The sequence below is a fragment of the Crinia signifera genome, chromosome 1 (genome assembly GCF_055691185.1).
Source record: "Crinia signifera chromosome 1, ASM5569118v1, whole genome shotgun sequence".
NCBI lineage: Eukaryota > Metazoa > Chordata > Amphibia > Anura > Myobatrachidae > Crinia > Crinia signifera.
In genome coordinates this window covers 189,240,645-189,265,698 of record NC_139217.1, presented here as the reverse complement: position 1 = coordinate 189,265,698, position 25,054 = coordinate 189,240,645, and the positions used below count along the sequence as shown (strand labels likewise).

Genomic DNA, 25,054 nt, shown 5'->3' with positions numbered 1-25,054 from the left:
TGAATAATATATATGACAGAAATCGAATGTTACTCTAAATGTGTTCACCATGCTCGTTATCCCTTCTATGCAAAAGGTTGCATGTTAGGAGGTGTCCGTCTCACTGAGACTGAGGCAGGATTGCAGATGTGCTTTTCAGACATGCATTGTGTGGATTCCTGGTTCCATACATTGCCAGTCTCCTCTTTGTATGATTTCATCTTTCTCACATTTTGAATCAAGTGTTTGGCCTCAAACTAGATCAGATGCTACACTAAAAAACTGTCTTTTGTGGGGAGGTGTACAACTGGAGCAGTGCTGTCTTTAGTGGGGGGGGGGGGGGGGTTGCACAACTGGAGCAGTGCTGGAAAACCAAACCCTATCAGGAAAACAATATAAGTACATATGTTTTTCTTAATATGTATTTAACATAACAATTTCATATCATTTGATATGCCTTATTTTACAGGGCATTAAGGAAAAATATATGAAGCACTTTTATTTAGTCACGTGTTTATATACCAGTCCATGTTATTCTTTGAATGTACTGAAAGAATAAATATAGAAAGTAGATTCTGCTGTAACTGCATAGCCGCCACTGCTACTGTCCGTCCTCTTCCAGCGAGGAACTCCACGTCTCTATAATGCTGCTTTCACACTGCAAAACCTGCTTAGACCCGGTATTTAAAGCATTTCTTAAAACCGGTCAAATCGGGTAATGCCCCTTTCAGAACGCAAATATTACCCGGTATTATACCGGGTCTAAGCAGGTTTTGCTGTGTGAAAGCAAACCCCTTTCACGTCGCATGTTGAGCACTGCCACTGAGGTCCCCACTCTGTGCATATAATCGGAACCCAGCACAGTGAATATTTAATGAGCGGGGTCCCCGCCCCCTGCGTATGGAATGAGCAGGACCCGCTTTGTGCAGTGAATATTTAATGAGCAGGTCCCCGCCCCCCTGCATATGGAATGAGTGGGACCCGCATCGTGCAGTGAATATTTAATGAGCACCATAGATGGTGCTGATTAGTGCCAGAGGTGGAACTGAATGGTGATGTGGGAACACTATTTAAATTCAGTGTTCAGTGTATGTTCACTTGTACCTGGCTTGAAAAAAAGTGCAATAGAAATTAAAACATTTTTGAATAGAAAAATACTGAATACTACAATGTTTGCAATGTTTTCATCTGTATATTTTAGATGGAAACTGCATTCATATGGTGGACAACGGGATTGTTCAGAAGCTCATAGATCTTCTAGACAGACATGTGGAAGATGGAAATGTAACTGTACAGCATGCAGCTCTCAGTGCCCTGAGGAACCTGGCAATCCCTGGTAAGTAGAGTATATATATATATATATATATATATATATATATATATATATATATATATATATATATATATATATATATATATTCCATTGACAAAAAACCTCACGGTTTCACATGTCCCATTAAGGCTTCTTACACATGATCTGGCATTTCAGAAACCTGTTGTAACTCTTCCACTCAAACGCCAAAAAGCAATGAAATTACGATCATTAAGGCTGACGCCTTAATGGACGTGTTCCTTGCGCAATACAGATATGGTACGCCATCGCAGCCTGTGTGTAAGTGCAGATTCAGCACTCTCACAGAGTGAGATTGCTGTCACTCACACAATGGTGGAGCTGCTAATTCACAGATTTGTGTGCTCATTGGAATACACACATGCAGTCTATGCAACTGAAGGTCTGAGCAGTTATGTGGCGCACTCATCCTAATAAGTACCTGCAATCATCTAAAACTGTCTAGCCCACTGAATTACTATAGTGTTCATTCTAGCACCCACCATCTTTGAAAACCCATGCAGTTCCTCTTCCCTGCCTGGGGTGTAGCTGTCTGCTGTAGTGCTTCTAGCACAGTGTGATATGTGATCTGTATATCAGCACTGCAAACCAGACCTGTGCTACAAACACTACATCAGACAGCAACACCCCAGACAGGGTAGAGGAACTGCATGGGTTTTCAAAGATAGCGGGTGCTAGAATAAACAAAATTACTAGAACTATCCCACTGAGGGTCCAACATCTTTCACACTCACTACCTATATCCATTTCATTTAGTATTCACGTACAGTTACCAGAAACATCTGTCATAATTGCAAAAACTATAATACTCCCAACTACTATGCATCTACACTTTCTTCTCCTATACGCCTTTATGCTGCTCTGTCTTCCCTGATACCTACTGCTGTGTGTATTCCCTCATCTGCACCAATGTGTCTTTCCCCATCTGTGCTGCTCTGTCTTTCCACACAGATGCCACTGTTTCCTTCTATCTGTGCCACTGGCTTCCCCTCCATTAGTGATACTCTGTCTCCCCCTCCATCCATGCTGCTCTGCCTGCCTCATCCATGACAGTTTCCTTCCATCTGTACTGCTGTCTCCCCTCTCCATCTGTACTGCTCTGTTTTACCTTTATCCCCTTTGCTCCGAACCCCCTCCCCCATCAGTGCTGTCTTTCCTCCAACTGCTCCTCTGTTTCCCACCTAATCGCATCACTCTGTCTTACCTTCCCCAATCTGTGCCACTGTTTTCCACCCATCTGCTTCGTTAGTCCCCCATCAGTGCTGCTTAGCCTTCCTACCATCTACACATTTGTATTGCTCCCCATCCACACCACACTGCCTCCTACCCAATCAACACCACTTTTACCCCATCCTCTCGGCTCTGTTTACTGCTCAGACCTTCAGTTGCATAGACTGCATGTGTGTATTCCAATGAGCACACAAATCTGTGAATTAGCAGCTCCACCATTGTGTGAGTGACAGCAATCTCACTCTGTGAGAGTGCTGAATCTGCACTTACACACAGGCTGCGATGGCGTACCATATCTGTATTGCGCAAGGAACACGTCCATTAAGGCGTCAGCCTTAATGATCGTAATTTCATTGCTTTTTGGCGTTTGAGTGGAAGAGTTACAACAGGTTTCTGAAATGCCAGATCATGTGTAAGAAGCCTTAATGGGACATGTGAAACCGTGAGGTTTTTTGTCAATGGAATTTCATCGCTTTTTTTAATTTATTTTTTTTGTTATTTCAAGAGCACACACGGGGGCACTGGGGGGTGGGACAGAGCACACACGGGGCACGGGGGGGTGGGACAGAGCACACACGGGGGCACTGGGGGGTGGGACAGAGCACACACGGGGGCACTAGGGGGTGGGACAGGGCACACACGGGGCACTGGGGGGTGGGACAGAGCACACACGGGGGCACTGGGGGGGTGCGACAGAGCACACACGGGGGCACTGGGGGGGTGCGACAGAGCACACACGGGGGCACTGGAGGGTGGGACAGAGCACACACGGGGGCACTGGGGGGTGGGACAGAGCACACACGGGGGCACTGGGGGGTGGGACAGAGCACACACGGGGGCACTGGGGGGAGTACAGAGCACACACGGGGCACTGGGGGGTAAATGAGCACACACGGGGGCACTGGGGGGTGAATGAGCACACACGGGGGCACTGGGGGGTGAATGAGCACACACGGGGGCACTGGGGGGGGCAGAGCACACACGGGGGCACTGGGGGGGCAGAGCACACACGGGGGCACTGGGGGGGGCAGAGCACACACGGGGGCACTGGGGGGGGGCAGAGCACACACGGGGGCACTGGGGGGGGCAGAGCACACACGGGGGCACTGGGGGGGGCAGAGCACACACGGGGGCACTGGGGGGGGCAGCGCACACGCGGGGGCACTGGGGGGGGACAGCGCACACGCGGGGGCACTGGGGGGGGACAGCGCACACACGGGGGCACTGGGGGGGGACAGCGCACACACGGGGGCACTGGGGGGGGACAGCGCACACACGGGGGCACTGGGGGGGGACAGCGCACACACGGGGGCACTGGGGGGGGGGGCAGCGCACACACGGGGGCACTGGGGGGGACAGCGCACACACGGGGGCACTGGGTACACACAGGGACAGTGGGGTGGGGGACAGGGTACACACAGGGACAGTGGGAGGATGGATTTACCTTGGTGCAGCTGATCCTCTGATGACCAGGGTGGCTGGCTTCTTTATGCCTTTACGCAGTGGCGGAGGCAACTCAAGGAACCGCCTGAATCTGGTCCGCAGGCTGTGGAAGCGCCTCAGTCCTGGTGGTACCATGGGGTGGTCAGCGTATGGGCAGGAAATATAATAATAATATTAAAGGGCACAGCGTACACACGGGGGCGGGACACAGCGTACACACGGGGGGCACAGCGTACACACGGGGGGGGCACAGCGTACACACGGGGGGGCAGAGCATACACACGGGGGGGCTCGGGGGGGGGCACAGCGTACACACGGGGGGGGGGCACAGCGTACACACGGGGGGGGCACAGCGTACACACGGGGGGGGGCACAGCGTACACACGGGGGGGGCACAGCGTACACACGGGGGGGGCACAGCGTACACACGGGGGGGGGCACAGCGTACACACGGGGGGGGCACAGCGTACACACGGCGGGGGGCACAGCGTACACACGGGGGGGGCACAGCGTACACACGGGGGGGCACAGCGTACACACGGGGGGGCACAGCGTACACACGGGGGGGCACAGCGTACACACGGGGGGGCACAGCGTACACACGGGGGGGCACAGCGTACACACGGGGGGGGGCACAGCGTACACACGGGGGGGCACAGCGTACACACGGGGGGGGGGGCACAGCGTACACACGGGGGGGGGCACAGCGTACACACGGGGGGGGGGCACAGCGTACACACGGGGGGGGGCACAGCTTACACACGGGGGGGGGGCACAGCGTACACACGGGGGGGGGGGCACAGCGTACACACGGGGGGGGGGGCACAGCGTACACACGGGGGGGCACAGCGTACACACGGGGGGGCACAGCGTACACACGGGGGGCACAGCGTACACACGGGGGGCACAGCGTACACACGGGGGGCACAGCGTACACACGGGGTGGCACAGCGTACACACGGGGTTGCACAGCGTACACACGGGGTTGCACAGCGTACACACGGGGGGGGCACAGCGTACACACGGGGGGCACAGCGTACACACGGGGGGGCACAGCGTACACACGGGGGGCACAGCGTACACACGGGGGGGCACAGCGTACACACGGGGGGGCACAGCGTACACACGGGGGGGGCACAGCGTACACACGGGGGGGCACAGCGTACACACGGGGGGGCACAGCGTACACACGGGGGGGCACAGCGTACACACGGGGGGGCACAGCGTACACACGGGGGGCACAGCGTACACACGGGGGGGGGCACAGCGTACACACGGGGGGGGGGCACAGCGTACACACGGGGGGGGGCACAGCGTACACACGGGGGGGGGCACAGCGTACACACGGGGGGGGGCACTGGGGGGGACGAGCGTACACACGGGGGGCACTGGGGGGGACAGCGTACACACGGGGGCACTAAGGGGACAGCGTACACACGGGGTGGCACAGCGTACACACACGGAGGCACAGCGTACACACACGGGGGCACAGCGTACACACACGGGGGCACAGCGTACACACACGGGGGCACAGCGTACACACACGGGGCACAGCGTACACACACGGGGGCACAGCGTACACACACGGGGGCACAGCGTACACACACGGGGGCACAGCGTACACACACGGGGGAACAGCGTACACACACGGGGGAACAGCGTACACACACGGAGGAACAGCGTACACACGGGGGCACAGCGTACACACGGGGGCACAGCGTACACACGGGGGCACAGCGTACACTGGGGGGGGCAGAGTACACACAAGGGGCACTGAGGGGGGACAACGTACACACGGGGGCACTGGGGGGGGGGACAGCGTACACACGGGGGCACTGGGGGGGGGGACAGCGTACACACGGGGGCACTGGGGGGGGGACAGCGTACACACGGGGGCACTGGGCGGGGGCAGCGTACACACGGGGGGCACTGGGGGGGACAGCGTACACACAGGGGGCACTGGGGGGGACAGCGTACACACGGGGGGCACTGGGGGGGACAGCGTACACAGGGGAGGCACTGGGGGGGAGAGCGTACACAGGGGAGGCACTCGGGGTGACAGCGTACACACGGGAGGCACTGGGGGGACAGCGTACACACGGGGGGCACTGGGGGGGACAGCGTACACACGGGGGGCACTGGGGGGGACAGCGTACACACGGGGGGCACTGGGGGGGACAGCGTACACACGGGGGGCACTGGGGGGGACAGCGTACACACGGGGGGCACTGGGGGGGACAGCGTACACACGGGGGGCACTGGGGGGACAGCGTACACACGGGGGGCACTGGGGGGACAGCGTACACACTGGGGGCACTAGGGGGACAGCGTACACACTGGGGGCACTGGGGGGACAGCGTACACACGGGGGGGCACTGGGGGGGGACAGCGTACACACGGGAGGCACTGGGGGGAACAGCGTACACACGGAGGGTACTGGGGGGGGACAGAGTACACATTTGGGGCACTGGGGGGGACAGCGTACACACGGGGGGGGGCACTGGGGGGGACAGCGTACACACGGGGGCACTGGGGGGGGGTCAGCGTACACACGGGAGGCACTGGGGGGACAACAGTGTACACACGGGGGGCATAGCGTACACACGGGGGGCACTGGGGGGGACAGCGTACACACGGTGGGCACTGGGGGTGGACAGCATACACACGGGGGGCACTGGGGGGGTCAGCGTACACATGGGGGGCACTGGGGGGGACAGCGTACACATGGGGACCACTGGGGGGGGCCGTATACACACGGGGGGCACTGGGGGGGGCAGCATACACACTTGGGGCACTGGGGGGGCAGCGTACACATCGGGGGCACAGCTTACACACGGGGCACTGGTGGGGGAAAGAGCACACACGGGGGGCACTGGTGGGGGGACAGCGTACACACGCTGGGCACTGGGAAGAGGACAGCGTACACATGGGGGCACTGGGTACACACAGAAACAGTGGGGTGCAGCTGCTCCTCTGATGACCGGGGTGGCTGCTTTCTGACTTACCGGTGGCGGAGGCATCTCAAGGAAGCGCCTGAATCTGGTCCGCAGGCTGTGGAAGTGCCTCAGAACCGGCGGTACCATGGGGAGGTCAGCGTCTGGGCAGGAAATATAATAATAGTAATATTAAAGGGCACAGCGTACACACGGAGGGGGGCATGACGTACACATGGGGGTACACATGGGGGGTGGGCACAGCGTACAGGCGGAGGGGGGCACAGCGTACACGCGGAGGGGGGCACATCGTACACATGGGGGCACTGGTGGGGGCAGTATACACACGGGGGGCACTGGGGGGACAGCATACACATGGGGGGCACTGGGGGGGTACAGCGTACACACGGGGGGCACAGCGTACACACGGGGGGCACAGCATACACACGGGGGGCACAGCATACACACGGGGGGCACAGCATACACACGGGGGGGGGCACAGCATACACACGGGGGGGGCACAGCATACACACGGGGGGGGCACAGCATACACACGGGGGGGGCACAGCATACACACGGGGGGGCACAGCATACACACGGGGGGCACAGCATACACACGGGGGGCACAGCATACACACGGGGGGGCACAGCATACACACGGGGGGCACAGCATACACACGGGGGGCACAGCATACACACGGGGGGGCACAGCATACACACGGGGGGGCACAGCATACACACGGGGGGGCACAGCATACACACGGGGGGGGCACAGCATACACACGGGGGGGGGGCACAGCATACACACGGGGGGGGCACTGGGGGGGACAGCGTACACACGGGGGCAATAAAGGGACAGCGTACACACGGGGTGGCACAGCGTACACACACGGAGGCACAGCGTACACACACGGGGGCACAGCGTACACACACGGGGGCACAGCGTACACACACGGGGGCACAGCGTACACACGGGGGGCACTGGGGGAGACAGCGTACACACGGGTGTGCATAGCGTACACACGGGGGGGCACTGGGGGGGACAGCGTACACACGGGGACAGCGTACACACGGGGGGCACTGGGGGGACAGCGTACACACGGGGGGCACTGGAGGGGGCAGCGTACACACGGGGGGCACTGGGGGGGGCAGCGTACACACGGAGGGTACTGGGGGGGGACAGCGTACACATTTGGGGCACGGGGGGGACTGCGTACACACGGGGGGCACTGCGCACACACGGGGGGCACTGGGGGGTAAGCGTACACACGGGGGCACTGGTGGGGGGTCAGCGTACACACGGGAGGCAATGGGGGGGGAAAGCGTACACACGTGGGGCACTGGGACGACGACAGCGTACACACGGGGGGCTTAGCGTACACACGGTGGGCACTGGGGGGGACAGCGTACACACGGGGGGCACAGCGTACACACGGGGGGCACTGGGGGGACAGCGTACACACGGGGGGCACTGGGGGGGACAGCGTACACACGGGGGGCCACGGGGGGCAGTATACACACGGGGGGCACTGGGGGGGGCAGCATACACACTTGGGGCACTGGGGGGGCAGCGTACACATCGGGGGCACAGCTTACACACGGGGCACTGGTGGGGGAAAGCGCACACACGGGGGGCACTGGAGGGGGCAGCGTACACACGGGGGGCACTGGGGGGGGCAGCGTACACACGGAGGGTACTGGGGGGGGACAGCGTACACATTTGGGGCACGGGGGGACTACGTACACACGGGGGGCACTGCGTACACACGGGGGCACTGGGGGGTAAGCGTACACACGGGGGCACTGGTGGGGGGTCAGCGTACACACGGGAGGCAATGGGGGGGGAAGCGTACACACGTGGGGCACTGGGACGACGACAGCGTACACACGGGGGGCTTAGCGTACACACGGTGGGCACTGGGGGGGACAGCGTACACACGGGGGGCACTGGGGGGACAGCGTACACACGGGGGGCACTGGGGGGGACAGCGTACACACGGGGGGCCACGGGGGGCAGTATACACACGGGGGGCACTTGGGGGGCAGCATACACACTTGGGGCACTGGGGGGGCAGCGTACACATCGGGGGCACAGCTTACACACGGGGCACTGGTGGGGGAAAGCGCACACACGGGGGGCACTGGTGGGGGGACAGCGTACACACGCTGGGCACTGGGAAGGGGACAGCGTACACATGGGGGCACTGGGTACACACAGAAACAGTGGGGTGCAGCTGCTCCTCTGATGACCGGGGTGGCTTCTTTCTGACTTACCGGTGGCGGAGGCAACTCAAGGAAGCGCCTGAATCTGGTCCGCAGGCTGTGGAAGTGCCTCAGACCCGGCGGTACACACATGGGGCACAGGGTGTGGGACAGTGTACACACTGGGGGCACTGGGGGGGGGGGCAGCGTACACACATGGGGCACAGGGTGTGGGACAGTGTACACACTGGGGGCACTGGAAGGGGCAGCGTACACACATGGGGCACAGGGTGTGGGACAGCGTACACACTGGGGGGGCAGCGTACACACTGGGGGCACAGGGGGGCAGCGTATAAACTGGGGGCACAGCGTTCACACAGGGGGCACTGGGGGGGACAGCGTACACACAGAGAGGGGCACGACGTACACACAGGAGTACACATGGGGGGGGCACAGCGTACAGGCGGAGGGGGGCACAGCGTATACGCGGAGGGGGGCACAGCGTACATGTGGAGGGGGGGCACAGGGGGACAGCGTACACACGGGGGCACTGGTGGGGGCAGTATACACACGGGGGGCACTGGGGGGGTACAGTTTACACGCGGGGGTACTGGGGGGGGCAGCGTACACACGGAGGGCAATGGGGGGAGCAGCGTACACATGGGGGGCAGTGTACACACGGGGGGGCACTGGAGGGGGGCACAGCGTACACACAGGGGGCACTGGGGGGGGGGGACAGCGTACACACAGGTGGGCATAGCGTACACACGGGGGGCACTGGGGGGGGACAGCGTACACACGGGGGGCTCTGGGGGGGACAGCGTACACACGGGGGGCACTGGGGGGCAGTATACACACGGGGGGCACTGGGGGGGGGCAGCATACACACTTGGGGCACTGGGGGGGGCAGCGTACACATCGGGGGCACAGCTTACACACGGGGCACTGGTGGGGGAAAGCGCACACACGGGGGGCACAGCGTACACACGGGGGGCACTGGTGGGGGAAAGCGTACACACACGCTGGGCACTGGGAAGGGGACAGCGTACACATGGGGGCACTGGGTACACACAGAAACAGTGGGGTGCAGCTGCTCCTCTGATGACCAAAGTGGCTTCTTTCTGACTTACCGGTGGCGGAGGCAACTCAAGGAAGCGCCTGAATCTGGTCCGCAGGCTGTGGAAGTGCCTCAGACCCGGCGGTACACACATGGGGCACAGGGTGTGGGACAGTGTACACACTGGGGGCACTGGGGGGGGGGGCAGCGTACACACATGGGGCACAGGGTGTGGGACAGTGTACACACTGGGGGCACTGGGGGGGGCAGCGTACACACATGGGGCACAGGGTGTGGGACAGCGTACACACTGGGGGCACTGGGGGGGGAACAGCATACACACAGGGGGCACAGGGTGTGGGACAGCGTACACACAGGGGGCACAGGTTGGGACAGCGTACACACTGGGGGGGGGGCAGCGTACACACTGGGGGCACAGCGGTCACACGGCGTACACACGGAGGGGTGCACGACGTACACACGGGGGTACATATGGGGGGTGGGCACAGCGTACACGCGGAGGGGGGCACAGCGTACACGCGGAGGGGGGCACAGGGGGGCAGCGTACACACGGGGGCACTGGTGGGGGCAGTATACACACGGGGGGCACTGGGGGGGTACAGCATACACGCGGGAGGCACTGGGGGGGCGACAGTTTACACGCGGGGGCACTGGGGGGGACAGTGTACACACAGTGGGCACTGGGGGACGACTACAGTTTACACATGAGGGCACTGGGGTGGGGCAGCGTACACACAGGGGGCACAGTGTGTGGGACAGCGTACACACTGGGGGCAGACAGCGTACACACTGGGGGGGACAGCGTACACACAGGGGGCACAGGGTGTGGGACAGCGTACACACTGGGGGGGGACAGCATACACAAGGGGGGCACAGCATACACACGGGGGGCACTGGGGGGGGACAATGTACACATGGGGGGCACTGGGGGGGCAGCGTACACACGGGGGGCACTGGGGGGGGCAGCATACACACAGGAGGCACATGGGGGGGGACAGCATACACACGGGAGGCACATGGGGGGGGACATCGTACACACTTGGGGTGGGCACTGGGGGGGCGATAGTTTACACATGGGGGCACTGGGGGGCAGCATACACACGGGGGCAATGGGGGGGGGCAGTGTACACACAGGGGGGCACAGCGTACACATGGGGGGCACTGGGGGGGACAGTGTACACACGGGGGGCACTGGGGGGGACAGCGTAAACACGGGGGGCACTGGGGGACGACTACAGTTTACACATGAGGGCACTGGGGGGGCAGCGTACACACATGGGGCACAGGGTGTGGGACAGTGTACACACTGGGGGCACTGGGGGGGCAGCGTACACACATGGGGCACAGGGTGTGGGACAGCGTACACACAGGGGGCACTGGCGGGGGCAGCGTACACACTGGGGGCACAGCGTTCACACGGGGGGCACTGGGGGGGGGACAGCGTACACACAGAGAGGGGCACGACGTACACACGGGGGTACACATGGGGGGTGGGCACAGCTTACACGCGGAGGGGGGCACAGCGTACACACGGGGGGCACAGCGTACACACGGGGGGGGGCACAGCGTACACACGGGGGGGGGGCACAGCGTACACACGGGGGGGGGCACAGCGTACACACGGGGGGGGCACAGCGTACACACGGGGGGGGGCACTGGGGGGGACGAGCGTACACACGGGGGGCACTGGGGGGGACAGCGTACACACGGGGGCACTAAGGGGACAGCGTACACACGGGGTGGCACAGCGTACACACACGGAGGCACAGCGTACACACACGGGGGCACAGCGTACACACACGGGGGCACAGCGTACACACACGGGGGCACAGCGTACACACACGGGGCACAGCGTACACACACGGGGGCACAGCGTACACACACGGGGGCACAGCGTACACACACGGGGGCACAGCGTACACACACGGGGGCACAGCGTACACACACGGGGGAACAGCGTACACACACGGAGGAACAGCGTACACACGGGGGCACAGCGTACACACGGGGCACAGCGTACACACGGGGGCACAGCGTACACTGGGGGGGGCAGAGTACACACAAGGGGCACTGAGGGGGGACAACGTACACACGGGGGCACTGGGGGGGGGGACAGCGTACACACGGGGGCACTGGGGGGGGGACAGCGTACACACGGGGGCACTGGGGGGGGGACAGCGTACACACGGGGGCACTGGGCGGGGGCAGCGTACACACGGGGGGCACTGGGGGGGACAGCGTACACACAGGGGGCACTGGGGGGGACAGCGTACACACGGGGGGCACTGGGGGGGACAGCGTACACAGGGGAGGCACTGGGGGGGAGAGCGTACACAGGGGAGGCACTCGGGGTGACAGCGTACACACGGGAGGCACTGGGGGGACAGCGTACACACGGGGGGCACTGGGGGGGACAGCATACACACGGGGGGCACTGGGGGGGACAGCGTACACACGGGGGGCACTGGGGGGGACAGCGTACACACGGGGGGCACTGGGGGGGACAGCGTACACACGGGGGGCACTGGGGGGGACAGCGTACACACGGGGGGCACTGGGGGGACAGCGTACACACGGGGGGCACTGGGGGGACAGCGTACACACTGGGGGCACTAGGGGGACAGCGTACACACTGGGGGCACTGGGGGGACAGCGTACACACGGGGGGGCACTGGGGGGGGACAGCGTACACACGGGAGGCACTGGGGGGAACAGCGTACACACGGAGGGTACTGGGGGGGGACAGAGTACACATTTGGGGCACTGGGGGGGACAGCGTACACACGGGGGGGGGCACTGGGGGGGACAGCGTACACACGGGGGCACTGGGGGGGGGTCAGCGTACACACGGGAGGCACTGGGGGGACAACAGTGTACACACGGGGGGCATAGCGTACACACGGGGGGCACTGGGGGGGACAGCGTACACACGGTGGGCACTGGGGGTGGACAGCATACACACGGGGGGCACTGGGGGGGTCAGCGTACACATGGGGGGCACTGGGGGGGACAGCGTACACATGGGGACCACTGGGGGGGGCCGTATACACACGGGGGGCACTGGGGGGGGCAGCATACACACTTGGGGCACTGGGGGGGCAGCGTACACATCGGGGGCACAGCTTACACACGGGGCACTGGTGGGGGAAAGAGCACACACGGGGGGCACTGGTGGGGGGACAGCGTACACACGCTGGGCACTGGGAAGAGGACAGCGTACACATGGGGGCACTGGGTACACACAGAAACAGTGGGGTGCAGCTGCTCCTCTGATGACCGGGGTGGCTGCTTTCTGACTTACCGGTGGCGGAGGCATCTCAAGGAAGCGCCTGAATCTGGTCCGCAGGCTGTGGAAGTGCCTCAGAACCGGCGGTACCATGGGGAGGTCAGCGTCTGGGCAGGAAATATAATAATAGTAATATTAAAGGGCACAGCGTACACACGGAGGGGGGCATGACGTACACATGGGGGTACACATGGGGGGTGGGCACAGCGTACAGGCGGAGGGGGGCACAGCGTACACGCGGAGGGGGGCACATCGTACACATGGGGGCACTGGTGGGGGCAGTATACACACGGGGGGCACTGGGGGGACAGCATACACATGGGGGGCACTGGGGGGGTACAGCGTACACACGGGGGGCACAGCGTACACACGGGGGGCACAGCATACACACGGGGGGCACAGCATACACACGGGGGGCACAGCATACACACGGGGGGGGGCACAGCATACACACGGGGGGGGCACAGCATACACACGGGGGGGGCACAGCATACACACGGGGGGGCACAGCATACACACGGGGGGGCACAGCATACACACGGGGGGCACAGCATACACACGGGGGGCACAGCATACACACGGGGGGGCACAGCATACACACGGGGGGCACAGCATACACACGGGGGGCACAGCATACACACGGGGGGGCACAGCATACACACGGGGGGGCACAGCATACACACGGGGAGGGCACAGCATACACACGGGGGGGGCACAGCATACACACGGGGGGGGGGCACAGCATACACACGGGGGGGGCACTGGGGGGGACAGCGTACACACGGGGGCAATAAAGGGACAGCGTACACACGGGGTGGCACAGCGTACACACACGGAGGCACAGCGTACACACACGGGGGCACAGCGTACACACACGGGGGCACAGCGTACACACACGGGGGCACAGCGTACACACGGGGGGCACTGGGGGAGACAGCGTACACACGGGTGTGCATAGCGTACACACGGGGGGGCACTGGGGGGGACAGCGTACACACGGGGACAGCGTACACACGGGGGGCACTGGGGGGACAGCGTACACACGGGGGGCACTGGAGGGGGCAGCGTACACACGGGGGGCACTGGGGGGGGCAGCGTACACACGGAGGGTACTGGGGGGGGACAGCGTACACATTTGGGGCACGGGGGGGACTGCGTACACACGGGGGGCACTGCGCACACACGGGGGGCACTGGGGGGTAAGCGTACACACGGGGGCACTGGTGGGGGGTCAGCGTACACACGGGAGGCAATGGGGGGGGAAAGCGTACACACGTGGGGCACTGGGACGACGACAGCGTACACACGGGGGGCTTAGCGTACACACGGTGGGCACTGGGGGGGACAGCGTACACACGGGGGGCACAGCGTACACACGGGGGGCACTGGGGGGACAGCGTACACACGGGGGGCACTGGGGGGGACAGCGTACACACGGGGGGCCACGGGGGGCAGTATACACACGGGGGGCACTGGGGGGGGCAGCATACACACTTGGGGCACTGGGGGGGCAGCGTACACATCGGGGGCACAGCTTACACACGGGGCACTGGTGGGGGAAAGCGCACACACGGGGGGCACTGGAGGGGGCAGCGTACACACGGGGGGCACTGGGGGGGGCAGCGTACACACGGAGGGTACTGGGGGGGGACAGCGTACACATTTGGGGCACGGGGGGACTACGTACACACGGGGGGCACTGCGTACACACGGGGGCACTGGGGGGTAAGCGTACACACGGGGGCACTGGTGGGGGGTCAGCGTACACACGGGAGGCAATGGGGGGGGAAGCGTACACACGTGGGGCACTGGGACGACGACAGCGTACACACGGGGGGCTTAGCGTACACACGGTGGGCACTGGGGGGGACAGCGTACACACGGGGGGCACTGGGGGGACAGCGTACACACGGGGGGCACTGGGGGGGACAGCGTACACACGGGGGGCCACGGGGGGCAGTATACACACGGGGGGCACTTGGGGGGCAGCATACACACTTGGGGCACTGGGGGGGCAGCGTACACATCGGGGGCACAGCTTACACACGGGGCACTGGTGGGGGAAAGCGCACACACGGGGGGCACTGGTGGGGGGACAGCGTACACACGCTGGGCACTGGGAAGGGGACAGCGTACACATGGGGGCACTGGGTACACACAGAAACAGTGGGGTGCAGCTGCTCCTCTGATGACCGGGGTGGCTTCTTTCTGACTTACCGGTGGCGGAGGCAACTCAAGGAAGCGCCTGAATCTGGTCCGCAGGCTGTGGAAGTGCCTCAGACCCGGCGGTACACACATGGGGCACAGGGTGTGGGACAGTGTACACACTGGGGGCACTGGGGGGGGGGGCAGCGTACACACATGGGGCACAGGGTGTGGGACAGTGTACACACTGGGGGCACTGGAAGGGGCAGCGTACACACATGGGGCACAGGGTGTGGGACAGCGTACACACTGGGGGCACAGGGGGGCAGCGTATAAACTGGGGGCACAGCGTTCACACAGGGGGCACTGGGGGGGACAGCGTACACACAGAGAGGGGCACGACGTACACACAGGGGTACACATGGGGGGGGCACAGCGTACAGGCGGAGGGGGGCACAGCGTATACGCGGAGGGGGGCACAGCGTACATGTGGAGGGGGGGCACAGGGGGACAGCGTACACACGGGGGCACTGGTGGGGGCAGTATACACACGGGGGGCACTGGGGGGGTACAGTTTACACGCGGGGGTACTGGGGGGGGCAGCGTACACACGGAGGGCAATGGGGGGAGCAGCGTACACATGGGGGGCAGTGTACACACGGGGGGGGCACTGGAGGGGGGCACAGCGTACACACAGGGGGCACTGGGGGGGGGGACAGCGTACACACAGGTGGGCATAGCGTACACACGGGGGGCACTGGGGGGGGACAGCGTACACACGGGGGGCTCTGGGGGGGACAGCGTACACACGGGGGGCACTGGGGGGCAGTATACACACGGGGGGCACTGGGGGGGGGCAGCATACACACTTGGGGCACTGGGGGGGGCAGCGTACACATCGGGGGCACAGCTTACACACGGGGCACTGGTGGGGGAAAGCGCACACACGGGGGGCACAGCGTACACACGGGGGGCACTGGTGGGGGAAAGCGTACACACACGCTGGGCACTGGGAAGGGGACAGCGTACACATGGGGGCACTGGGTACACACAGAAACAGTGGGGTGCAGCTGCTCCTCTGATGACCAAAGTGGCTTCTTTCTGACTTACCGGTGGCGGAGGCAACTCAAGGAAGCGCCTGAATCTGGTCCGCAGGCTGTGGAAGTGCCTCAGACCCGGCGGTACACACATGGGGCACAGGGTGTGGGACAGTGTACACACTGGGGGCACTGGGGGGGGGGGCAGCGTACACACATGGGGCACAGGGTGTGGGACAGTGTACACACTGGGGGCACTGGGGGGGGCAGCGTACACACATGGGGCACAGGGTGTGGGACAGCGTACACACTGGGGGCACTGGGGGGGAACAGCATACACACAGGGGGCACAGGGTGTGGGACAGCGTACACACAGGGGGCACAGGGTGTGGGACAGCGTACACACTGGGGGGGGGGCAGCGTACACACTGGGGGCACAGCGGTCACACGGCGTACACACGGAGGGGTGCACGACGTACACACGGGGGTACATATGGGGGGTGGGCACAGCGTACACGCGGAGGGGGGCACAGCGTACACGCGGAGGGGGGCACAGGGGGGCAGCGTACACACGGGGGCACTGGTGGGGGCAGTATACACACGGGGGGCACTGGGGGGGTACAGCATACACGCGGGAGGCACTGGGGGGGCGACAGTTTACACGCGGGGGCACTGGGGGGGACAGTGTACACACAGTGGGCACTGGGGGACGACTACAGTTTACACATGAGGGCACTGGGGTGGGGCAGCGTACACACAGGGGGCACAGTGTGTGGGACAGCGTACACACTGGGGGCAGACAGCGTACACACTGGGGGGGACAGCGTACACACAGGGGGCACAGGGTGTGGGACAGCGTACACACTGGGGGGGGACAGCATACACAAGGGGGGCACAGCATACACACGGGGGGCACTGGGGGGGGACAATGTACACATGGGGGGCACTGGGGGGGCAGCGTACACACGGGGGGCACTGGGGGGGGCAGCATACACACAGGAGGCACATGGGGGGGGACAGCATACACACGGGAGGCACATGGGGGGGGACATCGTACACACTTGGGGCACTGGGGGGGGCGATAGTTTACACATGGGGGCACTGGGGGGCAGCATACACACGGGGGGCAATGGGGGGGGGGCAGTGTACACACAGGGGGGCACAGCGTACACATGGGGGGCACTGGGGGGGACAGTGTACACACGGGGGGCACTGGGGGGGACAGCGTAAACACGGGGGGCACTGGGGGACGACTACAGTTTACACATGAGGGCACTGGGGGGGCAGCGTACACACATGGGGCACAGGGTGTGGGACAGTGTACACACTGGGGGCACTGGGGGGGCAGCGTACACACATGGGGCACAGGGTGTGGGACAGCGTACACACAGGGGGCACTGGCGGGGGCAGCGTACACACTGGGGGCACAGCGTTCACACGGGGGGCACTGGGGGGGGGACAGCGTACACACAGAGAGGGGCACGACGTACACACGGGGGTACACATGGGGGGTGGGCACAGCTTACACGCGGAGGGGGGCACAGCGTACACGCGGAGGGGGGCACAGCGTACACGCGGAGGGGGGCACAGCGTACACGCGGAGGGGGGGCACAGGGGGACAGCGTACACACGGGGGCACTGGTGGTTGCAGTATACACACTGGGGGGGATACAGCGTACACGTGGGGGGCACTGGGGGGGGGGGGGCGACAGTTTACAAGCGGGGGGCACTGGGGGGCAGCGTACACACGGGGGGCAATGGGGGGGGGGAGCAGCGTACACATGGGGGGCAGTGTACACACGGTGGGGCACTGGGGGGACAGCATACACATGGGGGGCACTGGGGGGGACAGCATACACAGGGGGGGCACAGCGTACACACGTGGGGCACTGGGGGGGGACAATGTACACATGGGGTGCACTGGGGGGGGCAGCGTACACACGGGGGGCACTGGGGGGGGCAGCATACACACGGGAGGCACATGGGGGGGACGTCGTACACACTTGGGGCACTGGGGGGGGCGACAGTTTACACATGGGGGCACTGGGGGGGCAGCGTACACACGGGGGGCAGTGTACACATGGGGGGGGGAGTGTACACACGGGGGGCACAGCGTACACACGGGGGGCACTGGGGGGGACAGCTTAAACACGGGGGGCACTACAGTTTACACATGAGGGCACTGGGGGGGCAGCCTACACACATGGGGCACAGAGTTTGGGACAGTGTACACACTGGGGGCACTGGGGGGGCAGCGTACACACATGGGGCACAGGGTGTGGGACAGCGTACACACTGGGGGCACTGGGGGGGACAGCGTACACACTGGGGGCACAGGGTGTGGGACAGCGTACACACAGGGGGCACAGGGTGGGGGACAGCGTACACACGGGGGCACAGGGTGTGGGACAGCGTACACACAGGGGGCACTGGGGGTGGCAGCGTACACACTGGGGGCACAGGGGGGGGGCAGCGTACACACTGGGGGCACAGGGTTCACACGGGGGGCACTGGGGGGGGGGACAGCGTAGACACAGAGAGGGGCACGACGTACACACGGGGGTACACATGGGGGTGGGCACAGCGTACACGCGGAGGGGGGCACAGCGTACACGCGGAGGGGGGGGCACAGGGGGACAGCGTACACACGGGGGCACTGGTGGGGGCAGTATACACACGGGGGGCACTGGGGGGGTATAGTTTACACGCGGGGGCACTGGGGGGGCAGCGTACACACGGGGGGCAATGGGGGGAGCAGCGTACACATGGGGGGCAGTGTACACACGGGGGGGGCACTGGAGGGGGGCAGTGTACACACGGTGGGCACTGGGGGACGACTACAGTTTACACATGAGGGCACTGGGGGGGCAGCGTACACACAGGGGGCACAGGGTGTGGGACAGCGTACACACTGGGGGCACTGGGGGGACAGCATACACAGGGGGGGCACAGCGTACACACAGGGGGCACTGAGGGGGGACAACGTACACATGGGGGCACTGGGGGGGAGCGTACACACGGGGGCAGCATACACACGGGAGGCACATGGGGGGGACATCGTACACACTTGGGGCACTGGGGGGGGCAGCGTACACACTGGGGGCACAGGGGGGGCAGCGTACACACTGGGGGCACAGCGTTCACACGGGGGGGGACAGCGTACACACAGAGAGGGGCACGACGTACACACGGGGGTACACATGGGGGTGGGCACAGCGTACACGCGGAGGGGGGCACAGCATACATGTGGAGGGGGGGCACAGGGGGACAGCGTACACACGGGGGCACTGGTGGGGGCAGTATACACACGGGGGGCACTGGGGGGGTACAGTTTACACGCGGGGGCACTGGGGGGGCAGCGTACACACGGGGGGCAATGGGGGGAGCAGCGTACACATGGGGGGCAGTGTACACACGGGGGGCACTGGAGGGGGGCAGTGTACACACGGTGGGCACTGGGGGACGACTACAGTTTACACATGAGGGCACTGGGGAGGGCAGCGTACACACAGGGGGCACAGGGTGTGGGACAGCGTACACACTGGGGGCACAGCGTACACACAGGGGGCACAGCGTACACACAGGGGGCACAGGGTGTGGGACAGCGTACACACTGGGGGCACTGGGGGGACAGCATACACACAGGGGGCACTGGGGGGGGACAACGTACACATGGGGGCACTGGGGGGGAGCGTACACACGGGGGCACTGGGGGGGCAGCATACACACGGGAGGCACATGGGGGGGACATCGTACACACTTGGGGCACTGGGGGGGGACAGCGCACACACGGGGGGCAAAGCGTACACACGCTGGGCACTGGGAAGGGGACAGTGTACACACGCTGGGCACTGGGAAGGGGACAGCGTACACACGAGGGCACTGGGTACACACAGGGACAGTAGGGTGGGGGACAGGGTACACACAGGGACAATGGGGGACGAATTTACCTGGGTGCAGCTGCTCCTCCGATGACCAGGGTGGCTTCTTTCTGACTTCCCGTGGCGGAGGCAACTCAAGGAAGCGTCTGTATCTGGTCCGCAGGCTGTGGAAGCGCCTCAGTCCCGGCGGTACCATGGGGAGGTCAGCGTCTGGGCAGGAAATATAATAATAATAATATTAAAGGGCACAGCGTACACACAGAGGGGGGCACGACGTACATACGGGGGTACACATGGGGGGTGGGCACAGCGTACACACGGAGGGGGGCACAGCGTACACACGGAGGGGGGCACAGCGTACACACGGGAGGGGGGCACGGGGGGACAGCGTACACACGGGGGCACTGGTGGGGGCAGTATACATACGGGGGGCACAGCGTACACACGGGGGGCACTGGGGGGTACAGCGTACACGCGGGGGCACTGGGGGGTCGACAGTTTACACACGGGTGCACTGGGGGGGGCAGCGTACACACGGGGGCACTGGGGGGGGACAGCGTACACACGGGGGCACTGGGGGGGGGGCAGCGTACACACGGGGGGCACTGGGGGGGGGGCAGCGTACACACGGGGGGCACTGGGGAGGGACAGCGTACACACGGGGGGCACTGGGGGGACAGCGTACACATGAGGGGCACTGGGGGGGACAGCGTACACACGGGGGCACTGGGGGGGACAGCGTACACACGGGGGGCACTGGGGGGGACAGCATACACACGGGAGGCACTGGGGGACGACCACAGTTTACACATGAGGGCACTGGGGGGGCCAGCGTACACACAGGGGGCACAGGGTGTGGGACAGCGTACACACTGGGGGCACAGCGTGCACATGGTGGGCACTGGGGGGGGGGCAGCATACACACGGTGGGCACTGGGAGGGGGACAGCGTACACACGGGGGGACAGCGTACACACGGGGGGACACTTGTGGGGGACAGCGTACACACGGGGACACTGGTGGGGGACAGCGTACACACGGGGGACACTGGTGGGGGACAGCGTACACACGGGGGCACAGCGTACACACGGGGGGCACAGCGTACACACGGGGGGGCACAGCGTACACACGGGGGGGCACAGCGTACACACGGGGGGGGCACAGCGTACACACGGAGGGGCACTGGGGGGACAGCGTACATGGGGGGCACTGGGGGGACAGCGTACACACGGGGGCACAGCGTACACACTGGGGCACTGGGGGGGGACAGCATACACACGGGGGGCACTAGGGGGGGGGCAGCGTACACACTGGGGCACTGGGGGGGACAGCGTAAACAGGGGGCACTGGGGGGGACAGCGTACACACAGGGGGCACTGGGGGGGGACAGCATACACACAGGGGGCACAGCATACACATCGGGGGCACTGGGGGGGCAGCGTACACATGGGGGGCAGCGTACACACAGGAGGCACTGGGGGGACAGCGTTCACACAGGGGCACGGGGGAAGCGTACACACAGGGGCACGGGGGGGGACAGCGTACACACAGCGGGCACTAGGGGGGGCACAGGGAGGGCAAGATAGGGGGGTTGAGGAGGGAGGGGGGGGGAGTTGAGAAGACAGGGTGGGTGAGAGAGAGTGCTGGGTAGAGAAAGGGGAGCTGGGAGACAGGGAGGGAGCAGGGTTGTTATACAGGCATTCCTAAAACTCCCCCCTCCCGTTCACCAGCAGCTGCGGTTATCATGTTCCCAGGCGCTGGCATTGCACTTCCAGATGCCTGCCACCTCCACCGCCGGGTCAGTCATCCGCAGTGGATGACACTGACTACCCGGCGGCGACTTCCCGGGCCGGTGATGTGTCAGGCAGTCTGCTCCGGCTTACCTGCCGCAGTGTGTGGGGAGTGTATGCATGGCACCCCGGCCCCGCTGCTTGTGCGGTATCACTGTGTATAATAGGCGCCGAGGCAGCAGCGGGAGCAGGAATGAATGTCGGACATGGCAATATACTGACGCCACGTCCTCCCATTCATTCCCGCTGCTGCCTCATTCAGAGTCTATTATAGAGTGGACAAGTAGCGGGGCCGGGATCTGGACACAGGGTGCAGGGGGAGGGGGCGATGGGTCGGACATGGCGATATACTGACACCGCGTCCACCCATACATTTCCACTGCTGCCTCAGTCAGAGCCTATTATGGAGTGGACAAGTAGCGGGCCGGGGTCTGGACACACGGTGCAGGGGGAGGAGGCGCTGATGAGACTGGGGTGAAGAGCTAATGGACCTGCAGAAGCCGGAGGTTCTGACCGAAGCAGGTCACATCTCATCGCTGTCTGCCATCTTGGTACAACTCAAGTGAAGCCTCTCTATTTACTCCCCCTGCTGGCGGCTATGTAATGCGCATGCGCAACAAGTTGAGCTCTCCTATCTCTATAATGGGGGACGTTTCACTAAATAAAAAAAAAACTGTACCTATCTGAAAATCCTCAACCCCAAAAGGCACTCCACTGGGACAATATCTACCTAATAAAACAAACCCCAAGTCTCAATTGTTCCTCTACCCCGAGTTATGCCTTCCCAAAAAAACCCTCATAGACTAACATGGGTGACAAAGTGTCATTTCGCGAGTGTCAGGAAAAAACTGGCAGTTGGAAGTTTAGATCGCTCCCAATTGGGTATTTTTTTATATTTCGACCTGAAATTTGGCACGCAGCACCGGTTGACGATTCTACGCGTACATGCCAAATTTCACCTCAGTACGCCCAGTCACTTTTGAGGTGCAGTCCCTCAAACACCATGCCCCCATCCGAAAAGTTCCCTATGGGGAAAAACCGTTCGTTGGATTCAGCCTTAATATAAGGGCACTACCGTGCCCTTATAATATATATATATATATCTGTAGATATTCCGTTTTTCTGTACTGTGTTTGCTTAAAAAAAAAAAAAAAAGACTAATTTGACCATTGCTGCAGTATATTACGTTAGACAATATGGCTTTGACAGTAGTGTTTACATTCTGGCAGTGAACCGATGTGTAATGTTTCACAAACACAATTATTTTTTGTTTTCTGTTAACCAAGGCAGTCTTTTAAGATGCTGTACATTTGGCTCACGGAGCTATGTAAGGTAAAAAGGATGTAATGACAGCTCGTCACATATTTCTGTTCGTTCTAATATGACTTCAGGGAAGCACTTACTGGAAGATTAAATCAGTTACATTGTACTGTACAGGGAGAAGCAATCTTCCTCTACATGAGCACGTTCCGAACAAGTGACTTAAGATATAGCGGGAGGTGTGTATATTTAAGTAGAAAATTCATTTTAAAACTATAGGTGTAGCGGGAGGTGTGTACGGGAAGGTAGACAATTAGGAAAACCAATGTTGTGTTAACCCATAATTCTGACTCCTAATTAGAAATGTTACTTTTTTTTTCATCCTTCCTTAGTTGTAAATAAAGCAAAAATGCTGTCAGCCGGAGTAGCAGAAGAAGTGCTGAAGTTTCTGAAGTCTGAAATGCCTCCAGTGCAGTTTAAACTATTAGGAACACTACGGATGTTAATAGATGCTCAAGGTAATGGCATGTTGTAGGCAGAGGAAAGGACTACGTCTCTTCATGATGACTTGTTACTGGTTACAGTGGTGGATTTATGATGGGTGCACTTTTTTTTTTAAATACTTTATGAAACATACTACACATTACATTTTTACATTGCACAATAATGAGGACAAGTACATACATAAATTTCATGCAAGAAAAAAAAAAAGACCTTCGCATATGTATACATGTGTCATCCAAGCTGACTATATATGGCAGATGTATTAAATCAGATGAATTAACAGATAAGTAGCCCTCCACGGTAAGCTTTGCTTACCGCTAATCTATAAATATCGAATTAGAAGGCAGAGTTTCCATTAACTATGATGTCTGTCTTATACCATGTTGTTGTGCTGAAGCACTTTCTCAGTGCTCTTTATGGGGCAATTTAAGGTCTGTATGTAAGGTAACCATGTGTCTATAGTCCTCTAGTGCTCATACTCCATATTGCTGCGCTGCTGCTGCTGGCAGAGAGGTTGGGGCCCATATGGGGGACGCTGCACATAGGCTGCCTCCTCTCTTAGACATTAACCAGTCAGGACCACTTTCAGTGCTTGACTTTTTTTATGGGTGCCAGATTCCCACTGGCACCTTCCTAGACACTTTTTGGTGCATACATGGAAGAATGATCTCCTTCCAGTAAGAGCTTGTTGGCTGGGAATATTTTCGATGATGACCTTGTATTTTCCACTATTGTCTATCTGTGCACTTGACTGACATTTAAACACAAACACACGCATATACTAATGGTCATCAGCTTTATAACACCCTAATGTTTTCTGTTTTTATTGACCTTTAAGAAATTAAAGTCCAGTGAATAACTTTGCGCAAAAGTTAGTTGTAAACTGCTAGAGATAGAGACGAAATTAGCAAATTCTTTCTGGAAACCAATAAGAGT

At 62.0% G+C, this 25,054-nt stretch overlaps 1 protein-coding gene across 2 annotated transcripts in view; it reads left to right on the top strand.

The window, feature by feature from the left end:
- The window catches only part of RAP1GDS1 (Rap1 GTPase-GDP dissociation stimulator 1), a 162,721-nt gene that overhangs the window by 129,126 nt on the left and 8,541 nt on the right, over window positions 1–25,054 (top strand). For both annotated transcript variants that reach the window (XM_083179064.1, XM_083179065.1), the window contains 2 exons: window positions 1,181–1,315; window positions 24,007–24,132. In XM_083179064.1, coding sequence (XP_083035190.1) covers window positions 1,181–1,315; window positions 24,007–24,132 — 261 coding nt within the window. The remainder of the gene's footprint in view (window positions 1–1,180; window positions 1,316–24,006; window positions 24,133–25,054) is intronic.